This window comes from Rattus norvegicus, chromosome 19 (genome assembly GCF_021556685.1).
Source record: "Rattus norvegicus strain SHRSP/BbbUtx chromosome 19, alternate assembly SHRSP_T2T, whole genome shotgun sequence".
Classification (NCBI taxonomy): Eukaryota; Metazoa; Chordata; class Mammalia; order Rodentia; family Muridae; genus Rattus; species Rattus norvegicus.
This window is the reverse complement of record NC_141552.1, coordinates 39,592,521-39,609,874: the sequence shown is the minus strand read 5'-3', so window position 1 is coordinate 39,609,874 and position 17,354 is coordinate 39,592,521. Positions and strand designations below refer to the sequence as shown.

Genomic DNA, 17,354 nt, shown 5'->3' with positions numbered 1-17,354 from the left:
GATCGCCTTTGTCTATTGTATAGAGTGGAAGAGGCAGAGACACGCGGGACCCTCCCTATTCACTGTGGTCCACCCCCTGGAATCAAAGCATCTTTCTGAGAGGGAAGCGAGGCTTGAGGTTGCCCTCCGGCCTCTCCCTGACCTCTCAAAAAGCGCGCTTTCCTGGGTACAGAGCTCGGTCCTCCAAACCCCGTCATCTGACTCTCACTGCCAGCTCCCCGCCCAGTCCACCCGCCCGCCCACCCGTGCAACCCCACAATGGTTCAGCCCTCCGTCATTTAGAGCGAGTAAGGTTGGACCACTGCTCGCACGATGGGGGGAGTCCGAGGTACGGCGGAGGGATCCCTCCAGAGCGTTCCGACCGGAGGCGCTCATTGGACATGAGTGTGCACGGCCGCCGCTGATTAGTCCGCTCGGGACGCCGGCCCCGCCCAAGTGCCGGAGGCCCAGGGAGAAGCCGGGCGGAGTTTCGAGAGGACCGAGCAGGGCGCACGGGGTGGCGGCGGCGCAGGTGAGTGTCCTCCGCCCGGGGGGCGGCCTCCGGGGCGTGGAGCCGTGCGGTGGGGTGGAGCTGGCCGCGTCGGGACCCCAAACACGGACCCCTCCCCGCTGCCCGGCCTCCGGTCTGCCCCTGCTCTCTGCTCCCTGGACGCTCCCTGTTGGTGGTGGGTCCGTGTTCCCGTCCGCTCCCAGGCCTTCTCCCAAAGCCGCGGGGACACGGAGACCACCCAGGTCCGGATAACAGTAACAACAGCTGTACTAGTTTGATGCCTCCCCTTCCCTAACCCGGACCAGCGTTTCCTCGTCCGGCACTTACGGTGCACAGCGTTGAATCAAAACACCCTCCTGGGAGGGGTTGTTAACTTGTTTTAGAAGTGAGGCACCAGTGCCAGAGAGGTGGAGTAATTTACCCAAGGTCACACAGCTCGTAAGTAGCTCATGGGGCTTAGGGACCCTTATCCTTTGAGTCCAGAAACTAGTTCCAGAGATCAGGTGTCCCTAGCCAGCCCCTGGACTCATCGCCCACTGCTGTCCCTATATTCACTAAGGAGCCGCACCTGCTTGCTGGGTTTTGCTTTTCTCCTGTCGCCCACGGGTCACTGGACAGCTTCCAAGTAGCCCTCGCGGTCCTTCTCTGAACTGAAGAGGGAAGGCCCAAACACCACGGGTCGCTTAACCCCGTTTCCTTTCCACCCACCCTGTCCACTCTTCTCTGTGAAGAGGAGTGACTGGAAGTATAGAGGCTTGGTGTCTGGGGAGACAGGCTACCGAGGCCAAGACCAGTCAAGCTGTGCATTCCTGCCCCTCTGCCCCCGCCCCGGAAACACTGGAGAGATGAAACCTTCAGGATCCGGTTTTTCAAGAATGAATCAGAGGCCTCCTGCCCTCCTCTCCGAAGCAATACTGTGCTGGGGGTTAGCAGGGAGGGACTACCGACCAGGGAGCAGGTGTGATGTCCCCTAAGCTAGGCGTTATCTGAGCCCCAGGAACAACCCCTTTCCCTGCTTCCTGCTCCCCCCACTTGGCTTTACTGTGACTGTAGGGTTGCTGAGTTTCAGGCCCTTTTTGGGATGAGAGTGCTGGACTCCGGAAATCCATCCAACCCACTTCCCTTCAGCAACTTGCAGACAGACTGGAGAGGTGCTCACACTTAGCTCTCAAGCGGTCATGTTGTGGGGGTTTGTTTGGGCCACAGGCAGTCGGGAATGTATGACATTACATTCTACAATTCAGCCCTCGTGGAACTCAAGGTTTCACAGGTTAGGCAGGCAGGTGCCTTGCATCTGAACTACACACCCATCACCTACCAATACTGAACAGCTATTGTGCCTGGCAGCATATTTCGCTTAGAGGACTCCAAATGCAGGACAGAATTTCCTGTATTCTAGTGGGGAATAGGCAACCAGTTAACGGGCAGCCATTGCAGATCCTCATAAGTGCTGTAGTGGCCTCAGCATCACTGGGCATAAGGGTCCTGGAACAGTATAGCTTTTGCAGTGCGGAGGACACACACACACACACACACACACACACCCACCCACCCACCCCGGGCAGAGCAGTGTCCTATAGCTGACACAAGGAACAAAGCTAGAGGTGTGATTCACAGGAGTTTGCTGTGCCTAGTATACAGGACACTTTCTTTCTTCTTTCTTTCTTTCTTCTTTCTTTCTTTTTTTTTTTTTTTTTTTTTGAGTTTTCCCTCTATACTGTGGGATCCCTTTGTCAGGTCGGATTCTAAGGTAGACACTTGCTGGGACTTTTGATACCCAGCACCCACATGGTTCAAGCACACAAGCGGTGCACAGACACCGATAAATAACAGCCGGGAGGTTGGAAGATGAGAGCTGTCATCAGGGTAGCTTATAAATAAGTTCATAGGCCTATGTCCTGTAGACCATGGGAGCTGCTCCAGTGGGCTCCGGCAAGGAGGCTGCCTGGAGAATTCTGGAAAAGGCCTTGCCAGACATAGGAACTGGGGTGGTCCTGGGCCAGGGAAGGGAGGATGTAAGGTTCTGGGACCGTGGCTCAGCTGTACAGCCCCTGCCCAGAATTGGTCAGTGAGGAGTAGAGGGGTGCGTGGCTCAACAGTACACAGCTCCCCTGCCCCCACACCCAGAATCAGTGCAGGGTAGAGGAGGGAGTGTGGCTCAGCGGTAGAGTGCTCTGTGTGTGTGTGTGTGTGTGTGTGTGTGTGTGTGTGTGTGTGTGTGTGTGTGCGCGCGCGCATGCACGTGCAGGTGGACGGGCAGATAAAACGCGCTAGCTTCTGTTTCCATCACTTGCAAATAATGTTTCCAGAAGCGATGAGCTAAAGCACTGGACAGCCTGCATGCAGCATAGTCTTTGGGTCCCACAGGGACCCCGAGAAATGTGAATTCTGCCAATTTTTCAGATGCAGAGACTGGGGCCTCATGAAGTAAAGCAGCTTGGCCTTGTCTGTGCCGCTGTTAAGTGACAAAGGAGGGACTTGAATCCAGGCCACCATACCACACCTCAGGGTCTTCAGTTCTAACTTACGAGTCACTCATTTTCCTCAGAACAAAGCCATGCAGGGGCCATGGAGACCCAGGAGGTAGCTGACATGGTACATTACTTACTGGGCCAGCCGAATTTGACAGACCCATGTGGAAGTGCCAGGCATGGTGGCTTGCTGTTGGTACCCAGCTCTGGGGACATAAAGAGGACAACCCGTGGGGCTCATTGGCCAACTGGAGAACTCCGTCCCAGGAGAGACCCTGCTTCAAAAAGACAAAGTAGGGCTGGGGATAGGGGCTGTAAATTAGTGGTAGAGCCCTTGCCTGGCATATGGGAGACCCTGAGTTAAGCTCGCAGTATAAATAGAGTGGGCACACTGGAGAGATGGCTCAGCACAGTAAAGGCTCCTGCTGCCTAGCCTGGGACCTGAGTTCGATCCTTGGGACCCACATGGTAGAAGGAAAGAACTGATTCCTACAGTCTCTGCACACCCACTGTGGCAACACGTGCACACGGTGTGGTTTTTATTTTTGATTGGTTTTGAGACAGGGTCTCACTACATAGTTCTGGTTGTCCGAGAACTTGCTGTGTTAACCAGCCTAGTGTCAAAGTCACCATTTTCTTATGTGTGTGGATGTGTCACCTGCATGCATGTCTGCGCACTCAAGAGGGCATCAGATCCTCCCTGAAGCTGGAGTTAGAAGCAGTTATGATGAGGCCACGTAGATGCCGAGGTTTGAACCCAGGTCCTTTGGAAGAGTAGGCATTAACCATTGAACCATCTGGCCAGCTTCAGTAAAAATTTTAAGCAAAGTAGTGACTCTTGGAGACCGATACCCAAGGTTGACCTAATAACCTCCGAATGTGCCCACACATCCATGAATGAGCCCTGTAGGGGCTGGAGACATGGCCCAGCAGTTGACAATGCTTGCTGCTCTTCTAGAGGACCTGAGTTTCCCATCGCTTCTCGGCCTTTTGGCTAAGATCAAGTGTAGTTTCCTTCCCAGCACCCATGGTGGGCGGCCTCAGCTACTTCTAACTCTATATTTAGGGATCTAGCTATGGAGCTGTCTGGCCTTTGCAGCACCTACAGTCAGACACACACACACACACACACACACACACACACACACACACACACACACACACATCCAGCAGAATAATGTAAACAAAAGACTTAGGTTGATGAAAAAGAAGACGGATGGTCGTGCATGCCTGACCTACATGAGTGAGTCCCAGAACAGCGTACACAGAGAAACCCTGTCTCAAAAACCAAACAAAAGGAATTAACAGGCAATTCACTAAAAAGCCAATCAAGAGCATTAAAAATGTACAAAAAGGTGTTGGGTACCATTGGTTATCCCAAAAGCCTGGAGAATTCAGCAGTGCCTCCCTGTCAGGCACTGTCAAACAGCGCCCCCTGCTGGCTACTGTGCTGGGAGCAGGATGAAGGTCACAAGCGGGGCGTGTGATCTGGGGAAATGGCTACACAGGGCACTCATTCGTCCACCAGTGCTGTGTCTGTGGCTGCCAGCCAGTGTTCCACATAATGAGGGGTAGGCACGAGTGACACAGGTCTCCCTCAGCAGCAGGCAAAGACATGAAATACCCATCCCAGCCGTAGGGTGGGGGAGAGAGCCGGGCAGCAGAGCGAGCAGCCACTACCTAGACTTGGGCAGCTCGCTCTGGCCTGACCAACTGAGAAGCATGTTAGAGGCCCCAGTGGCTGCAGGGAGGGAGCTAAGGAAGAGCAGGCTGAAGGGGCATAAAGGACAGTGGGATGCCTGGGGCGATCAGAGCAGAGAAGGAAGTGACCAGAGTGTTTATAGGGTCATTCTGACTAGCTGACTTGACAGGAAACTGGGGGGTAAAAGGAAGCCTGAAGACACAGAGGCCACTTGTAGTGTAGGCGAGTGGATGGGAGTAGAGCGAGCGCCAGAGTCAGAAGAATGCATGGCTTGAGTAAGGAACCCTCGTGGAGGAAGTGATCCAGCCAACGGGGTGCCCTTCTACCTGGGACGGCCCCTCAGGCTCCGCAAAGCACTGGTCGTTCCTAGTACCAGGATGTTGAGCTTTATATGGAAGCTGAGGAGGAGGATCCGGAAGTCAGGGCAAGCCTGTGCTACTTAGTGTGACTGCCTCAAAATAATGAAGAGATGACTCTAACCAGGTGTGGGGTACACCTGTGTTCCCAGCACTCAGGAGGATGAGGCAGGGGGATTACAAGTTCAAGGTCAACCTTGGCTATACAGCAAGCCAGCCTGGGCTGTATGGGGGGTGGGGTGAGGAGAAGGTGAAACGTCTCTGAAGATAGGAGTCAAGGCCAAGGAACTTCCTCAGGGAATTGCAAATGAGGCACCCTTGTGACTTGTGACTTTTTGGTTGGTTGGTTGGTCGGTTGGTTTTTTGCTTTGGACAAGGGACTCGAAAATGAAATCAGGGTATGGGTGTGGTCCATGAAGTACAGGAGCCCCGGTCCCATCCCTGCACTACAAGAGAAGAAAAGTGCCACCTTCTCTCAACGCCCTTTCTCTTCCCTGCCTCTCTCCCTCCTTCCCTCTACTCCAACCACACCTTTCAAAGATGTGCTATGTGCTTCGTATGTAGTGAAGCCAGGGAGGGGGATTAAACACACCTTCAACCCCAGTGCTCGGGAGGCAGAGGTAGGAGGATCTCTGTGAGTCCGAGGCCAGCCTGGTCTACCGAGTAAGTTCCAGGACAGCCAGGGCTGCACAGAGAAACCCTGTCCTTAAAAACTAATTAATTATAAATCAGCGCATGGATATAAATAGTAAGTATCGCCCCCTAAAAATGTTCTTTGCTAGAGAGGGGGAGAGAGAAAAGAAATAAAAGGAGCGGAGAAGTGGCTCAGACAGGCGCTGCTGCTTCAGGGCGAGGACCAGGCTGATCCAGGCACCTGCATTGCCAGGGGCGGGGGGGGGGGGGGGGGGGGCGCTGCCAGACTAGCCAAAGGCGGGGGCGGGGGGGGCGGGGTCATCCATCCAGAGGCCCTTCTCTAAGGACCGAGGTGGAGAGCGATTGGGGACGACATTCCCTTCCTTTGGCATCTGTGAGCACAGGAGCACACACTCACACACAGTGGGCGTGTACCACACGCACACTAAATGCGAATAAACAAAGTGGTCCACACTCTTGGTGGGTGCTGGAGGCTGGGGACAGGATTTCTCTCTGTAGCGCTGGCTGGCTTGGAACTAGAGAAGGCCAGGTGGGCCTTGACAGTACAGCTCTGCCTCCTCTACCTTCCAAGTACTGAGATTTGCTGTGGCAAGCAGCAGCTGAGAGCTTACACTTTAGTCAGAGGCATCAAGCAGAGACAGACAGACTGACTGATTGACTGACCGGGCCTGGAGTGAGTGTTTGACACCTCAAGACCCACTGTCTAATGGCAGGAACCAGGCATTCAAATATGAGGCTTGAGGCACTCTCTTTCAGACCACCACAACTTCAGTTCCTAAAGACCCATGCAGCCCAACATTGCCACAGGCCAGCCATTGCTTGTCTAGGGGCAGTACTGCTCTGAGGATTTCACCCCGGTAACTAAGTTTCCATGAGGATGCATCGCCCGCCTCTTCCTGCCACAACTCATTGGCAGAACCAGTCATCTGCCAGCCCTGTCCCAAGGGGCGTGGCAGGGACCATGCACTCTGTGCTGTGAGGGAGAGACTCAGAAGAGTTTTGTTTCCTGTGTGTGTGGTATATGTGCGCGTCAGATGTGTGTGGAAGCTGGCTGGAGGATAGCCTCAGGTCTCATGCCTCGGGAGCTGTCCACTTTGGGGTGCTGTTTACTACTGCATTTGCTTGTGTACATACGTGTTTGTTTGTGTGTAAGTACACATAGCCCAGTGCACATGTAAAGGTCAGACGACAGCTTGCAAGAGTGCGCACTCTCCCTTCATTGGGCCCAGGTGATTAAACTCAGGCCTGCAGGGGTGATGGCCATCTTGCCAGCCCTCCACCTTGCGTTTTGAGACAGGATTTCTCACTGGCCTGAGCTCACTAGGTAGGCTAGGTGGGCTTTGAGCCTTGGGGGTCCTTCTCTCTCCAGCTCTGTAAGATGCTCTTACAAGGGCATCTTTCCTCATGGTTTTTTGTTTGTTTGTTTGTTTGTTTTTTTCTTTTACATAAACCAGACCCAAACTTGGGTTTTGCACAGAGCATTAATGACTGCAACTGATAGAAAATGAAAAGACACTGTGTCTGGTGGTTTCCATCTGCTCCAACACTGCAAGATGAACAGAGGTAGAGTTGGTGAGTTCTAGGCCAGCCTGGACGACAGAGTGAGAGCCTTCTCAGAGAAATGGAAAGTAAAGGGCCATCCAGCATTTTATCTTCCCTTCAGTTGTCTGCTCCAGTGGGTGTGGTCAGGGCAGGATGCACCAACGGCCTCATGCCTCATCCAGAAGGAGAATTGAACGAGGTCACAGAGCAGCGGGTGTGGGGTTGTAATGGGTATCTCTGTGGGGATTATTACTGTGCAGTGCGAGGCTTCATTCTGATGCTGGGATGAGACCGGGTCCTCATTAGCACGTGCTCCACCACTGAGCTGCACCCCAGCATCGGAGCTATCTGGAGTCACCTCTCTTCGTTCACATCAGCTCTGGGTGCCCAGATTGAATCCACTGTATACAGAAAATACTTGGGTGAGGCAGATGTCCTGCTATTTCCCTGTAATCCCATCCACTCTGCAGTCTGAAGCAGGAGGATTGCAAGTTCAAGGACAGCTGAGCAACTGAGAGATAACTGCCTCACACTAAAAAGTAAGAGGCAGTCTAGACTTGTAGCTTGGGTCCACATGCACAAGGCCAAAATGGCCGATTCGGAGAGAGCCTTGTACCTATGCTGACCATGGACAGAATCTTGTGTTGTTACTCTTCAGACAATACAGCGGAAGAAGAGTTTGCATAGCTTTAAATGTGTACAGCAGATTCCACTGTACGGGAGGAGCTGCAGCTCTGTGGACAAGCGCCAGCCAAGCAGGGGCGATGAAAGCCTCAGCAGAACGCAAACGCAACACAACGTTATATAGGCCGCAATGTGCTGGAGGTGTCCTGGCTCCCTGTGCTTGGGAGCCTGAGTCACGTGATCAGACACGGTGGGGTTCGGTGGTGGAGCACTTGACTAGCACCAGGCCCCTGGGTTAAGAAACATTGCTTCGCAAAATAGAACCATGTTGGTTGATGTCGATACCATGTGGTGGTGATGGATGGCACCCAAGGCTGGTACTCAGAGAGTGAAGCCCGATTCCCTTTCGCAGGTCTCCCGGCCAAGTCCCCACTTCTGGCTGCTCATGCCACTGGGACTGGGGCGAAGGAAAAAAGCACCACCTCTGGTGGAAAATGAGGAGGCGGAGCCAAGCCGGAGTGGGCTGGGCGTCGGGGAGCCCGGGCCCCTGGGTGGAAGTGGAGCAGGGGAATCCCAGATGGGTTTGCCCCCACCTCCTGCTTCCCTCCGGCCTCGCCTCGTGTTCCATACCCAGCTGGCCCACGGCAGCCCCACGGGCCGCATCGAGGGCTTCACTAATGTCAAGGAGCTGTACGGCAAGATCGCTGAGGCCTTCCGACTACCGGCTGCTGAGGTACCAGTGGGACCACGGTCCCTTAAGAGCAAGCCACAGGCCTGGGCATGTATTCCTGTGAGCTGGGGCTCGTGTTCCTTGCTGGCCAGCAGCCCCTGAACCTAGGAGGCGTGGCTACAGGAGGATACTGAGTTCCTATGAGGCCTTGAGAGACTTGTACCCTAGTAGGTATGGGGGGGGTTTCCCAACGGGCCTTACGAGGCTCGTAATCTAGTAAATTGTGGGTCTGCAGATACTGATTTCCCATCAGGTCTGAAGTAGCCTGTGTCCTGGAGGATGACAGCCACAGGTGGCAGCTGGGTTTCCAAGGCATTGGGAAGCTTGTGCCCCAAATACTGTGGGACCTCAAGAGGGGGAGGGAGGGTGTTAGGAGCAGCTTCTATTTCTCCAGGGTGCCCTGGAGGCATGACTCCAAGCTAGAAGCTGAGAAGCCACTGGGAGGGCAACAGTGGGACTGAGATTCAAGTGGAGATGGGTAGGAAGGCTGGGTGGGAGTCTAGACCCCCTTCACCCCTCAGTAAGTATCGAGTGATCTCTGTATGTCAAGCTAGCTCTTGAGCTTTTACCAGGACAGAAATCCTGCTCATAGCATTTGATGTGCCAGTGGACCTCTCCTTGGCTTTGGGTGTTACCAGTCCCTGGGATAGGGGACCCAGGGAGGAAGGATGAGCATCTTGCCCCACCTCTGCAGGTGATGTTCTGTACCCTCAACACCCATAAAGTGGATATGGACAAGCTGCTGGGGGGCCAGATCGGGCTGGAGGACTTCATCTTTGCCCATGTCAAGGGGCAGCGCAAAGAGGTGGAAGTATTCAAGTCTGAGGATGCTCTGGGGCTCACCATCACCGACAACGGGGCCGGCTATGCCTTCATTAAGGTGCCCGGGTGGGTGGCACACCCTTAGTCAGTGGCCAGGGTCTTTAATGGGACCTAGAGTGGAGCTTCCAGGGTTGATGCCTGCCCCTCCACAGCGCATCAAGGAAGGCAGTGTGATTGACCACATCCAGCTCATCAGCGTGGGTGACATGATTGAAGCCATCAACGGGCAGAGCCTGCTGGGCTGTCGGCATTATGAGGTTGCCAGGCTCCTCAAAGAGCTGCCCCGAGGCCGCACCTTCACCCTCAAACTCACCGAACCTCGGAAGGCGTTTGGTGAGCCATTCTTGCAACCTGGACCACCCACCGGGCTGACCTTGAGCTCTTAAGAAATACAGATTGTAGTCCTGGGAACCACCAGCAGGTGGCACTCAAGCCTGCAGTGCAGAGTGGGGGCAGCCCCACCCTACCCTAGAACTGAGTGCTGGCTGACAGCCCAGCCAGAAGGAAGTCGCCCCCACACCCGACTTCCAGGAGCCATTAGCCCAGCCGAGTGCCCCCAACCCTGGCCAGCCCCCTCAGCCTGGAGAAGTGAGGCTTGGCTGCCTTGTATGGCTCCTGTGCCCGGCGCCCCCCCCCCCCCCGTTTCTACCTGGCTTCACTAACTCTCAGGAATGGGCCTGAGGCACCCCTGATGTGGGTAGAAAGGGCTTATCTGAGACTCAGCAGTTACACTCACCCTTCTCAACCCTCACTCCTTCAAATAGAAGCTACCTTCCATTCTCTCTCCAGCTGCTTTTATGTCTGGCCCCTAGCTGCCCCTCACCATCCATGCAAAGTCCTGCCTTGCTGGAACCCAGTCCCTACCCAAGGAGCCTGCAGAACTTTGAAGGTGGTGGGAGGTGGTTGTGTGAAGCCTGCGTACTGTGTTACCGTGGGCTGATTTTCCCCACTACCTTTGCCTTCTACAGATATGATCAGCCAGCGTTCATCAGGTGGTCACCCTGGCTCAGGCCCACAACTGGGCACTGGCCGAGGGACCCTCCGGCTCCGATCCCGGGGCCCTGCCACAGTGGAGGATCTGGTGAGTGAGCCCCCCGGGCCGGTGACACCATTCTAATTATGTGAAAGGCTCAGGACACCTCTCTCTGCCTAAGCCTACTCTTACCAGCTCTGGGACCTACGGTGGTCCATCGGGCAGCCTGGGGTCTCCTCCCTGTCCAGTAGGTTCAGTGACTTCTTGTCAGAGCAGACATTAGCGATGTAAACAAAAAGGGCTGCCAGCACGGAATTTCTGGCAGGAGGATTTCACATTCGCTCAAACCGTAAGACCTTGTCACCAGGTTCTTATATGAAAATAGATGAAAGGCAGCCCAGTGTAGATACGTACCCATAATCCTCTCCAGGCTACTGGATAGGAGTTAAGTGTTCAAAGCCAGTTTGGGCAACTTAGAATATGTCTGGGTATGAGAATGGTAATTTCTGGATGTTGGGACTGAAGAGATGGGCTTAGCAGTTTATAGGAGGTGTGGCTCTTGCAGACCACACAGGTCAGTTCCAAGTGCCCATGACGGGTGGCCATCTCTTAACTCCAGTCCAGAGGTCCAGTGTTCTCTTCTGACCTCCACAGACACCAGGCAGACACATAGGACACACAGATATGTGCAGACAAAAGGATCCTCTACATTAAATAAGTAACAGCGGCAGCCACACCAGTGGGTGCATGCAGCTCACCACTGGAGCTGATGCCTGCATGCTGTCCCCAGCACTGACATCTGTTGACATTACTGTACTGTCTTGTCCCCACCCTCTACAGCCGTCAGCTTTTGAGGAAAAGGCCATTGAAAAGGTGGATGACTTGCTAGAGAGCTACATGGGGATCAGAGACACAGAGCTGGGTGAGTGGGGCACCCGTGCCTGGAAGGTGGGAGCAGGCTTCCAGGTCCCACCCAGGCGGAGTTGAGCTACATCGTGCCTCCGTCTTTCTCCTCCCTGACAGCTGCCACGATGGTGGAGCTGGGGAAAGACAAAAGGAACCCAGACGAACTGGCAGAAGCTCTGGATGAACGGCTCGGTGACTTCGCATTCCCAGATGAATTCGTCTTTGATGTCTGGGGAGCCATCGGGGATGCCAAGGTTGGCCGCTACTAAGACTGGGACTGAACCTGGACCTTGAGATAACCTGGCTTTGCCCAGCTGGGGTTTCCAGAAACCACAGCCAAGACCTGGGCTGACAGCTTAGGCTGTAACTCCGCAGCCTGGGGATGGCACAGGCTGCAAGTGCCCTGTGGTCCAGGCCCCGCTCCAATCAGTACCGCCACGGTGCCCAGCCTGGTTGGGGTCCCCGGCCAACCCCTGCCGGGTTCCCCACCTACCTCAATAGAGTAAGCGCATGGGGAGGGACCAACACACTAGGCAGCCAGCCACCTCTATCCCCAACACTTCCCACTATCAGCTGGCAACTGCCCCTTCTGTCCCCCTGGCCTCAGCTCTCTTCGGGGTCATGACCTCCCTACTTTACTTTTTTTGCTTTGTTTTTTTCAAGACAAAGTCACTATGTAGCTCTGGCTGTCCTGGAACTCCTTCTGTAAACCAGGCTGGCCTTGAACTCACAGAGATCCACCTGCATCTGCATTCACAGTGCTGGGAATAAAGGTGTGCATCACCACTCCCAGTTCTTCCTGCCTCCCTTCAGCTTCTCCCACCTGACAGGAGCTCCTCAGTTGGGTTCTGTTACCTCCCATTTGAGTGGAGGTTGTTAACCCTGGTTCCTTCTCCCTTAGTCAGTGGTGGGGGGTGGGGGTGAAGGAGGCAGTGGCTTTTGTATCAACACACACGCCCTTGGATATAGAGATTTTACTGTGGGAGCTGTTTGACTCTGGGGCAGGAGGGGTGGCCAGGGGAAGAATGCAGCAGCTGAAATCTATCCTGGATTCCAAATTGAATTAGGAGTTGGCTGCCCCACCGCCCCCTCCCCCTGGCTGGAGGCCATCAAGCTTCCAGGCAGTGCTGAAGTTTCTGGCTAGCTTGGGGTTCAGACCTGGTCCCCACTCACCAAGGCCTCACATATGCTCCTATTGTGTGAGAAGGCTACACCTAACCCCTCTGTGGCAGCAAAGCCTGTTGCGCTGTTACAGCACCCAGGTTGTGCCCGGTTGTACTTGGGGCACAGTGCTTCACAGAGACATAAACCTGCCAAGCTTGTTTTGACAGACCATTTTTATCCTAGGATTTAGGGAGATCAAGGAAAGGGTGGGGTGGGACCCTGGCCAGACTTTGGGAGAAGGAAGGCAATTGGAAAAAGGGGAGCCAGGCCAGAGATCTCTCTAGCACCCGGTAGGAATGTTTGGGGGTGAGCCTAGCAGCGGTGCTGCAGGAAGGCTGAGTGGGGCTGGCTCGCTGGTACCAGGCAGAGATGAGTATCCTGGATATGGGACAGAGCCCTGCAGGTGGCTACTTGCCAGCGGTCATTTGCCACACCTGATCTCAGGCCCGTTTTCATTGCTGATTGTGGAACCCATGGCTTCACACATGCTCAGGATGCACTCCGTCACTGAACTGTACCCCAAGCCCCGTGCTGGGGTCTTGCATGTCTGCTGGGCGCAGCTGGGATTGTGTGGCTTTGTTGGGTGGAGCCATGTGTAGTGGATGGTTGGTGGCCAGGGCGAGCCAGAGCTGTGAGTATTGTGGGTGAGCCTTGGGTCCTCTGAGTTTCAGGGAGCTGTGTTCAGTGTGTTCAGTGGGGGTTCAGGATAAACAGCCAGCCAGGCCTTAGAGATGTGATTATGTGTCTCAGGACAAGTTCTTGGGGTCCATGGGCATTGGTCTGAGGGGGACTACATCAGGAGGTGTGCTCTGGGGCTGGGAACAGATTTACAGTGCCAGTGAGATTTACCTCCAGTGCCGAGGTGTGGGCAAGCATCAATTTCAAGGGTCCGTATTGGGAATAGATGTTACAGTCCGCAATGGTGAGTGCTCTCCAGTGTTTACTTCCCATTACGATGGATCTGACAGTGGCTGCATGGGCCCCTTTTCAAGATAAAAGGTGAGGCATAGCTATGGGTTCAGGGTTAGAAAGACTCAGGTACCCTGCGAATTGCCCTCCACATCTTAAGGCAGATGATAGCCTGGCTCCCCTGAGCCATTTAACCAGCTCCCTTTCTCCTAGGAGGACTCCCTGTTTGCCCTGGCCTAGGCTGCCCTCTGCCCAGCTGTGACAACAATAAAGGCAAGGGTAGGAGGCTTTGCTAGCACCCATCACACAGGCAACTCCCAAACCCTCAAGCCCAAGGAGGACAACCCCCACCTTCCCCCCACCACACACACACTCACCCCCGCCCCCCTCACGGGAGTTCATAGCCCTCCCAGCTCGCCCCAGGCGATGCTCACATTTTCCAGTGTTTAGATTTTTATCCACTTTATTAATGAGGCGGGCAAGAGGCCCGGGTGAGGGTGTGGGGGTTTGCTCCTGTCCCGCTCAGAGGAGGGGGTCACAGAAACCAAACCAATTCAGAAAACTTCAGTCCTTGAAGAGAAGGAGCTGGGCCCAGTTGCCCTGACCATTGCCAGCTGTAGAGGTTTTGCCCACTCAAGGCTCCCAGCCCCAGAGGGCAGACATGCATGGGGTGGAGCAGCCCCTGGAGGCCAGTGGAGTGCGGGTGGAGGCGGCACGGAGCCGAGGAGCCGCCCCAGGAAGAGGGAGCGGCCTGCCGGGAGCCAGGGAGTAGCTGGAGTGGGCAGCAGGAGCCAAGTTCCAGGCCATGGGGACCCTGCATCCTGAGCGCACTGGGTAAGAAGCTGGGACGTGATGGATGGCAAGCCAGAGGAGGAGAACTCTAGCCATCCTGCTCTCTTGCTGTTTTATGGCTCTCAGCCCTAAGCTGTCCATCTCCTCTCAACGAGAGAAAGGACAAGCCAGAGGCTGGTTCAAATAGGGACGTGGGATGGGCATCTGAATGAGGCAATGCCAGACTGGTGAGAGATTGCCATGAAGACAGGGAGGCAACAGAGATGGGATTATGGAAAAAGAGGTGGACCCATGGGGTCTGAGAGCACCATAGAGATCAGAGATGGGTTCGTGGCAGCCGGGGGCTGTGGGAACAGAGAGGACCTCGGAGACAAGAGATCAGGCAGAGAGGCCTCGGGGCACAGGAATGGGTCTAAAGGTGTAGAGGTGTGTTGTTTGGGGAGAAATGAAACTGCAGATTGAGTTAGTACCACACGGCCATTGGAAGAGATGAACTATAGTGGTGGAGGTGTCGGGACATGGACATCAAGGACAGAGTTAAAAGGTGACAAAAGCTGGTCACGGTGGTGTGAGCCTTTAATCCCAAGACACAGCAGGCATAGGCAGGCGGGTCTTTGAGTTTAAGGTTAGCCTGGCTGGTTCCAGGGCAAGCCAAGGAGACTTCTGAAAAGGAGCAGTGGGCAGGCGGACATGAGGGTTGAGATTGGGATTAGAAGCCAGTAAGTGTCTAGTCCACCGGGCCACAGACCAGGAAACTGATGGGTGGAAACCAGGAGGTGGGGGTGGGGTGGAGATCAGGACAGATACCAGTGACCTGTGCCAAGTCAATCAAGCCCCCCCAGCAGATGTGAGGGCAGAGTGAAGCCCGGCGTAAGAGATGAAGGCAGTGACAGGTGAAGTGGGATCTGAAAGGGAGCAGCCAAGGTCATGTGGAGGTGCCCTGGGCACAGAAAGTTGGGACACTACCTCACTGTGCCCTCTTTTTATCTACGCAGCCCTCTTGGCCACTGATATGAGCCCCTACGGGCTTAACCTGAGCCTAGTGGATGAGGCAACAACGTGTGTAACACCCAGGGTCCCCAATACATCTGTGGTGCTGCCAACAGGCGGTAACGGCACATCACCAGCGCTGCCTATCTTCTCCATGACGCTGGGTGCTGTGTCCAACGTGCTGGCGCTGGCGCTGCTGGCCCAGGTTGCAGGCAGACTGCGGCGCCGCCGCTCGACTGCCACCTTCCTGTTGTTCGTCGCCAGCCTGCTTGCCATCGACCTAGCAGGCCATGTGATCCCGGGCGCCTTGGTGCTTCGCCTGTATACTGCAGGACGTGCGCCCGCTGGCGGGGCCTGTCATTTCCTGGGCGGCTGCATGGTCTTCTTTGGCCTGTGCCCACTTTTGCTTGGCTGTGGCATGGCCGTGGAGCGCTGCGTGGGTGTCACGCAGCCGCTGATCCACGCGGCGCGCGTGTCCGTAGCCCGCGCACGCCTGGCACTAGCCCTGCTGGCCGCCATGGCTTTGGCAGTGGCGCTGCTGCCACTAGTGCACGTGGGTCACTACGAGCTACAGTACCCTGGCACTTGGTGTTTCATTAGCCTTGGGCCTCCTGGAGGTTGGCGCCAGGCGTTGCTTGCGGGCCTCTTCGCCGGCCTTGGCCTGGCTGCGCTCCTTGCCGCACTAGTGTGTAATACGCTCAGCGGCCTGGCGCTCCTTCGTGCCCGCTGGAGGCGGCGTCGCTCTCGACGTTTCCGAGAGAACGCAGGTCCCGATGATCGCCGGCGCTGGGGGTCCCGTGGACTCCGCTTGGCCTCCGCCTCGTCTGCGTCATCCATCACTTCAACCACAGCTGCCCTCCGCAGCTCTCGGGGAGGCGGCTCCGCGCGCAGGGTTCACGCACACGACGTGGAAATGGTGGGCCAGCTCGTGGGCATCATGGTGGTTTCGTGCATCTGCTGGAGCCCCCTGCTGGTGAGGGGCGCAGTCGCTCCTCAAGCCAAACTCTTTTCTGCCCCCTCTTGGCCTCTGCCCGCTAAAGACCCTGCCTGCAGACAAAAGCCTGCCCCTCTGCTATCCAGAACCCTTACCTTTTTCACTCTCTTTGGGAATCTCTGTAAATAGTTTCACCCACTCAAGCCTTTCAGTACACTTTCTACGCCCCTCCTGCTCCATCCATTCATAGCCTTCCTCCTCCCCAGCTTTTTAACTTTTCTTGAGTCCAGTGTGTGTTGGGATACTGGGTCTTCTCTAGCCACTCTCCGCAGTCACTGAGGACCTTTGCTTAGTCACTCTCCTTCCCTCACAGATTCTCTGCCCTGCATGGCTCACCCGTCCTGACCTTCCACCCCACCCCTTGTCTCCCACTGCTCCACGGCTCACACCTGCTTCTCTCGCAGGTATTGGTGGTGTTGGCCATCGGGGGCTGGAACTCTAACTCCCTGCAGCGGCCGCTCTTTCTGGCTGTACGCCTCGCGTCGTGGAACCAGATCCTGGACCCATGGGTGTACATCCTGCTGCGCCAGGCTATGCTGCGCCAACTTCTTCGCCTCCTACCCCTGAGGGTTAGTGCCAAGGGTGGTCCAACGGAGCTGAGCCTAACCAAGAGTGCCTGGGAGGCCAGTTCACTGCGTAGCTCCCGGCACAGTGGCTTCAGCCACTTGTGAATGTGCCCAAAGCTAGGCCAAACCATTCTGGGCTCAAGGGTTCAAGGGCATAGAGTCTCAAACTCAGTGTGCCTAGGGTGCTGCATCCTGTGGGTCCGCAACACTGTCACAGCACTGGGGGGAAAGAGGCACCACCGGGGACGAGTACAGTTCGAACGTTGGTCACGAGATGGCACAGATACAGGGGATGCTCCAAACACCAGAGGTGGGATTCCCCAGGCCGGAAGCTTGAAGAGCATGCGCACAATGCTGCAACCTTAGTTCTAAGATTGGGGATCTCCGCAAGTAGAGCAAAGTTCTGGATTCACGTCCCACCTCTGTCGCCACAGTAGACTCTTGCAACTGTTCTGTTCATTTTGGTCTCTGACTCTCCCAAGAATCTCAACACCTTGTACCCACACAGCTTTAAAACCCCAAATGCGCCCCAACGCACCCCTGAGCCCCATTGCATGCCCATCTTGACCTTTCAAATGAGCCCCATCAGTCCTACCCTCAAGAGTCTGCCTTGCCTCTGTCACCTGCTCCAAGCACACTCCCATCCCAGATTGCACACAGAGGCTGAAA

General features: G+C 55.4%; 2 protein-coding genes and 1 pseudogene across 4 annotated transcripts; all 3 read left to right on the top strand.

Moving 5' to 3' along the window:
- The first annotated feature begins 459 nt into the window (after positions 1 to 459).
- Gipc1 (GIPC PDZ domain containing family, member 1) lies at positions 460 to 12,062 on the top strand. Of its 3 annotated transcripts, XM_087595274.1 has the most exons (8): positions 460 to 511; positions 7,128 to 7,245; positions 8,252 to 8,572; positions 9,264 to 9,449; positions 9,544 to 9,724; positions 10,360 to 10,472; positions 11,205 to 11,286; positions 11,388 to 12,056. In XM_087595274.1, exons 3-8 carry the CDS (start codon positions 8,285 to 8,287, stop codon positions 11,537 to 11,539), a joined length of 1,002 nt encoding a protein of 333 aa, XP_087451400.1. In that variant the 5' UTR covers positions 460 to 511; positions 7,128 to 7,245; positions 8,252 to 8,284; the 3' UTR covers positions 11,540 to 12,056. The 3 variants fall into 3 exon arrangements, with proteins under 3 accessions (XP_087451400.1, XP_087451399.1, NP_445793.1); XM_087595273.1 differs by lacking the exon at positions 7,128 to 7,245; NM_053341.3 differs by lacking the exons at positions 460 to 511; positions 7,128 to 7,245 and having other exon boundaries at positions 8,247 to 8,572; positions 11,388 to 12,062.
- Positions 3,936 to 4,080, top strand: LOC147999400 (U2 spliceosomal RNA; annotated as a pseudogene).
- A 1,840-nt stretch (positions 12,063 to 13,902) lies between the features above and the next one.
- Positions 13,903 to 17,204, top strand: Ptger1 (prostaglandin E receptor 1). Its single transcript, NM_001278475.1, has 3 exons — positions 13,903 to 14,177; positions 15,131 to 16,098; positions 16,524 to 17,204. The coding sequence occupies exons 2-3, from the start codon at positions 15,148 to 15,150 to the stop codon at positions 16,788 to 16,790; spliced, it is 1,218 nt and encodes a 405-aa protein (NP_001265404.1). The 5' UTR covers positions 13,903 to 14,177; positions 15,131 to 15,147; the 3' UTR covers positions 16,791 to 17,204.
- Positions 17,205 to 17,354: the final 150 nt, after the last annotated feature.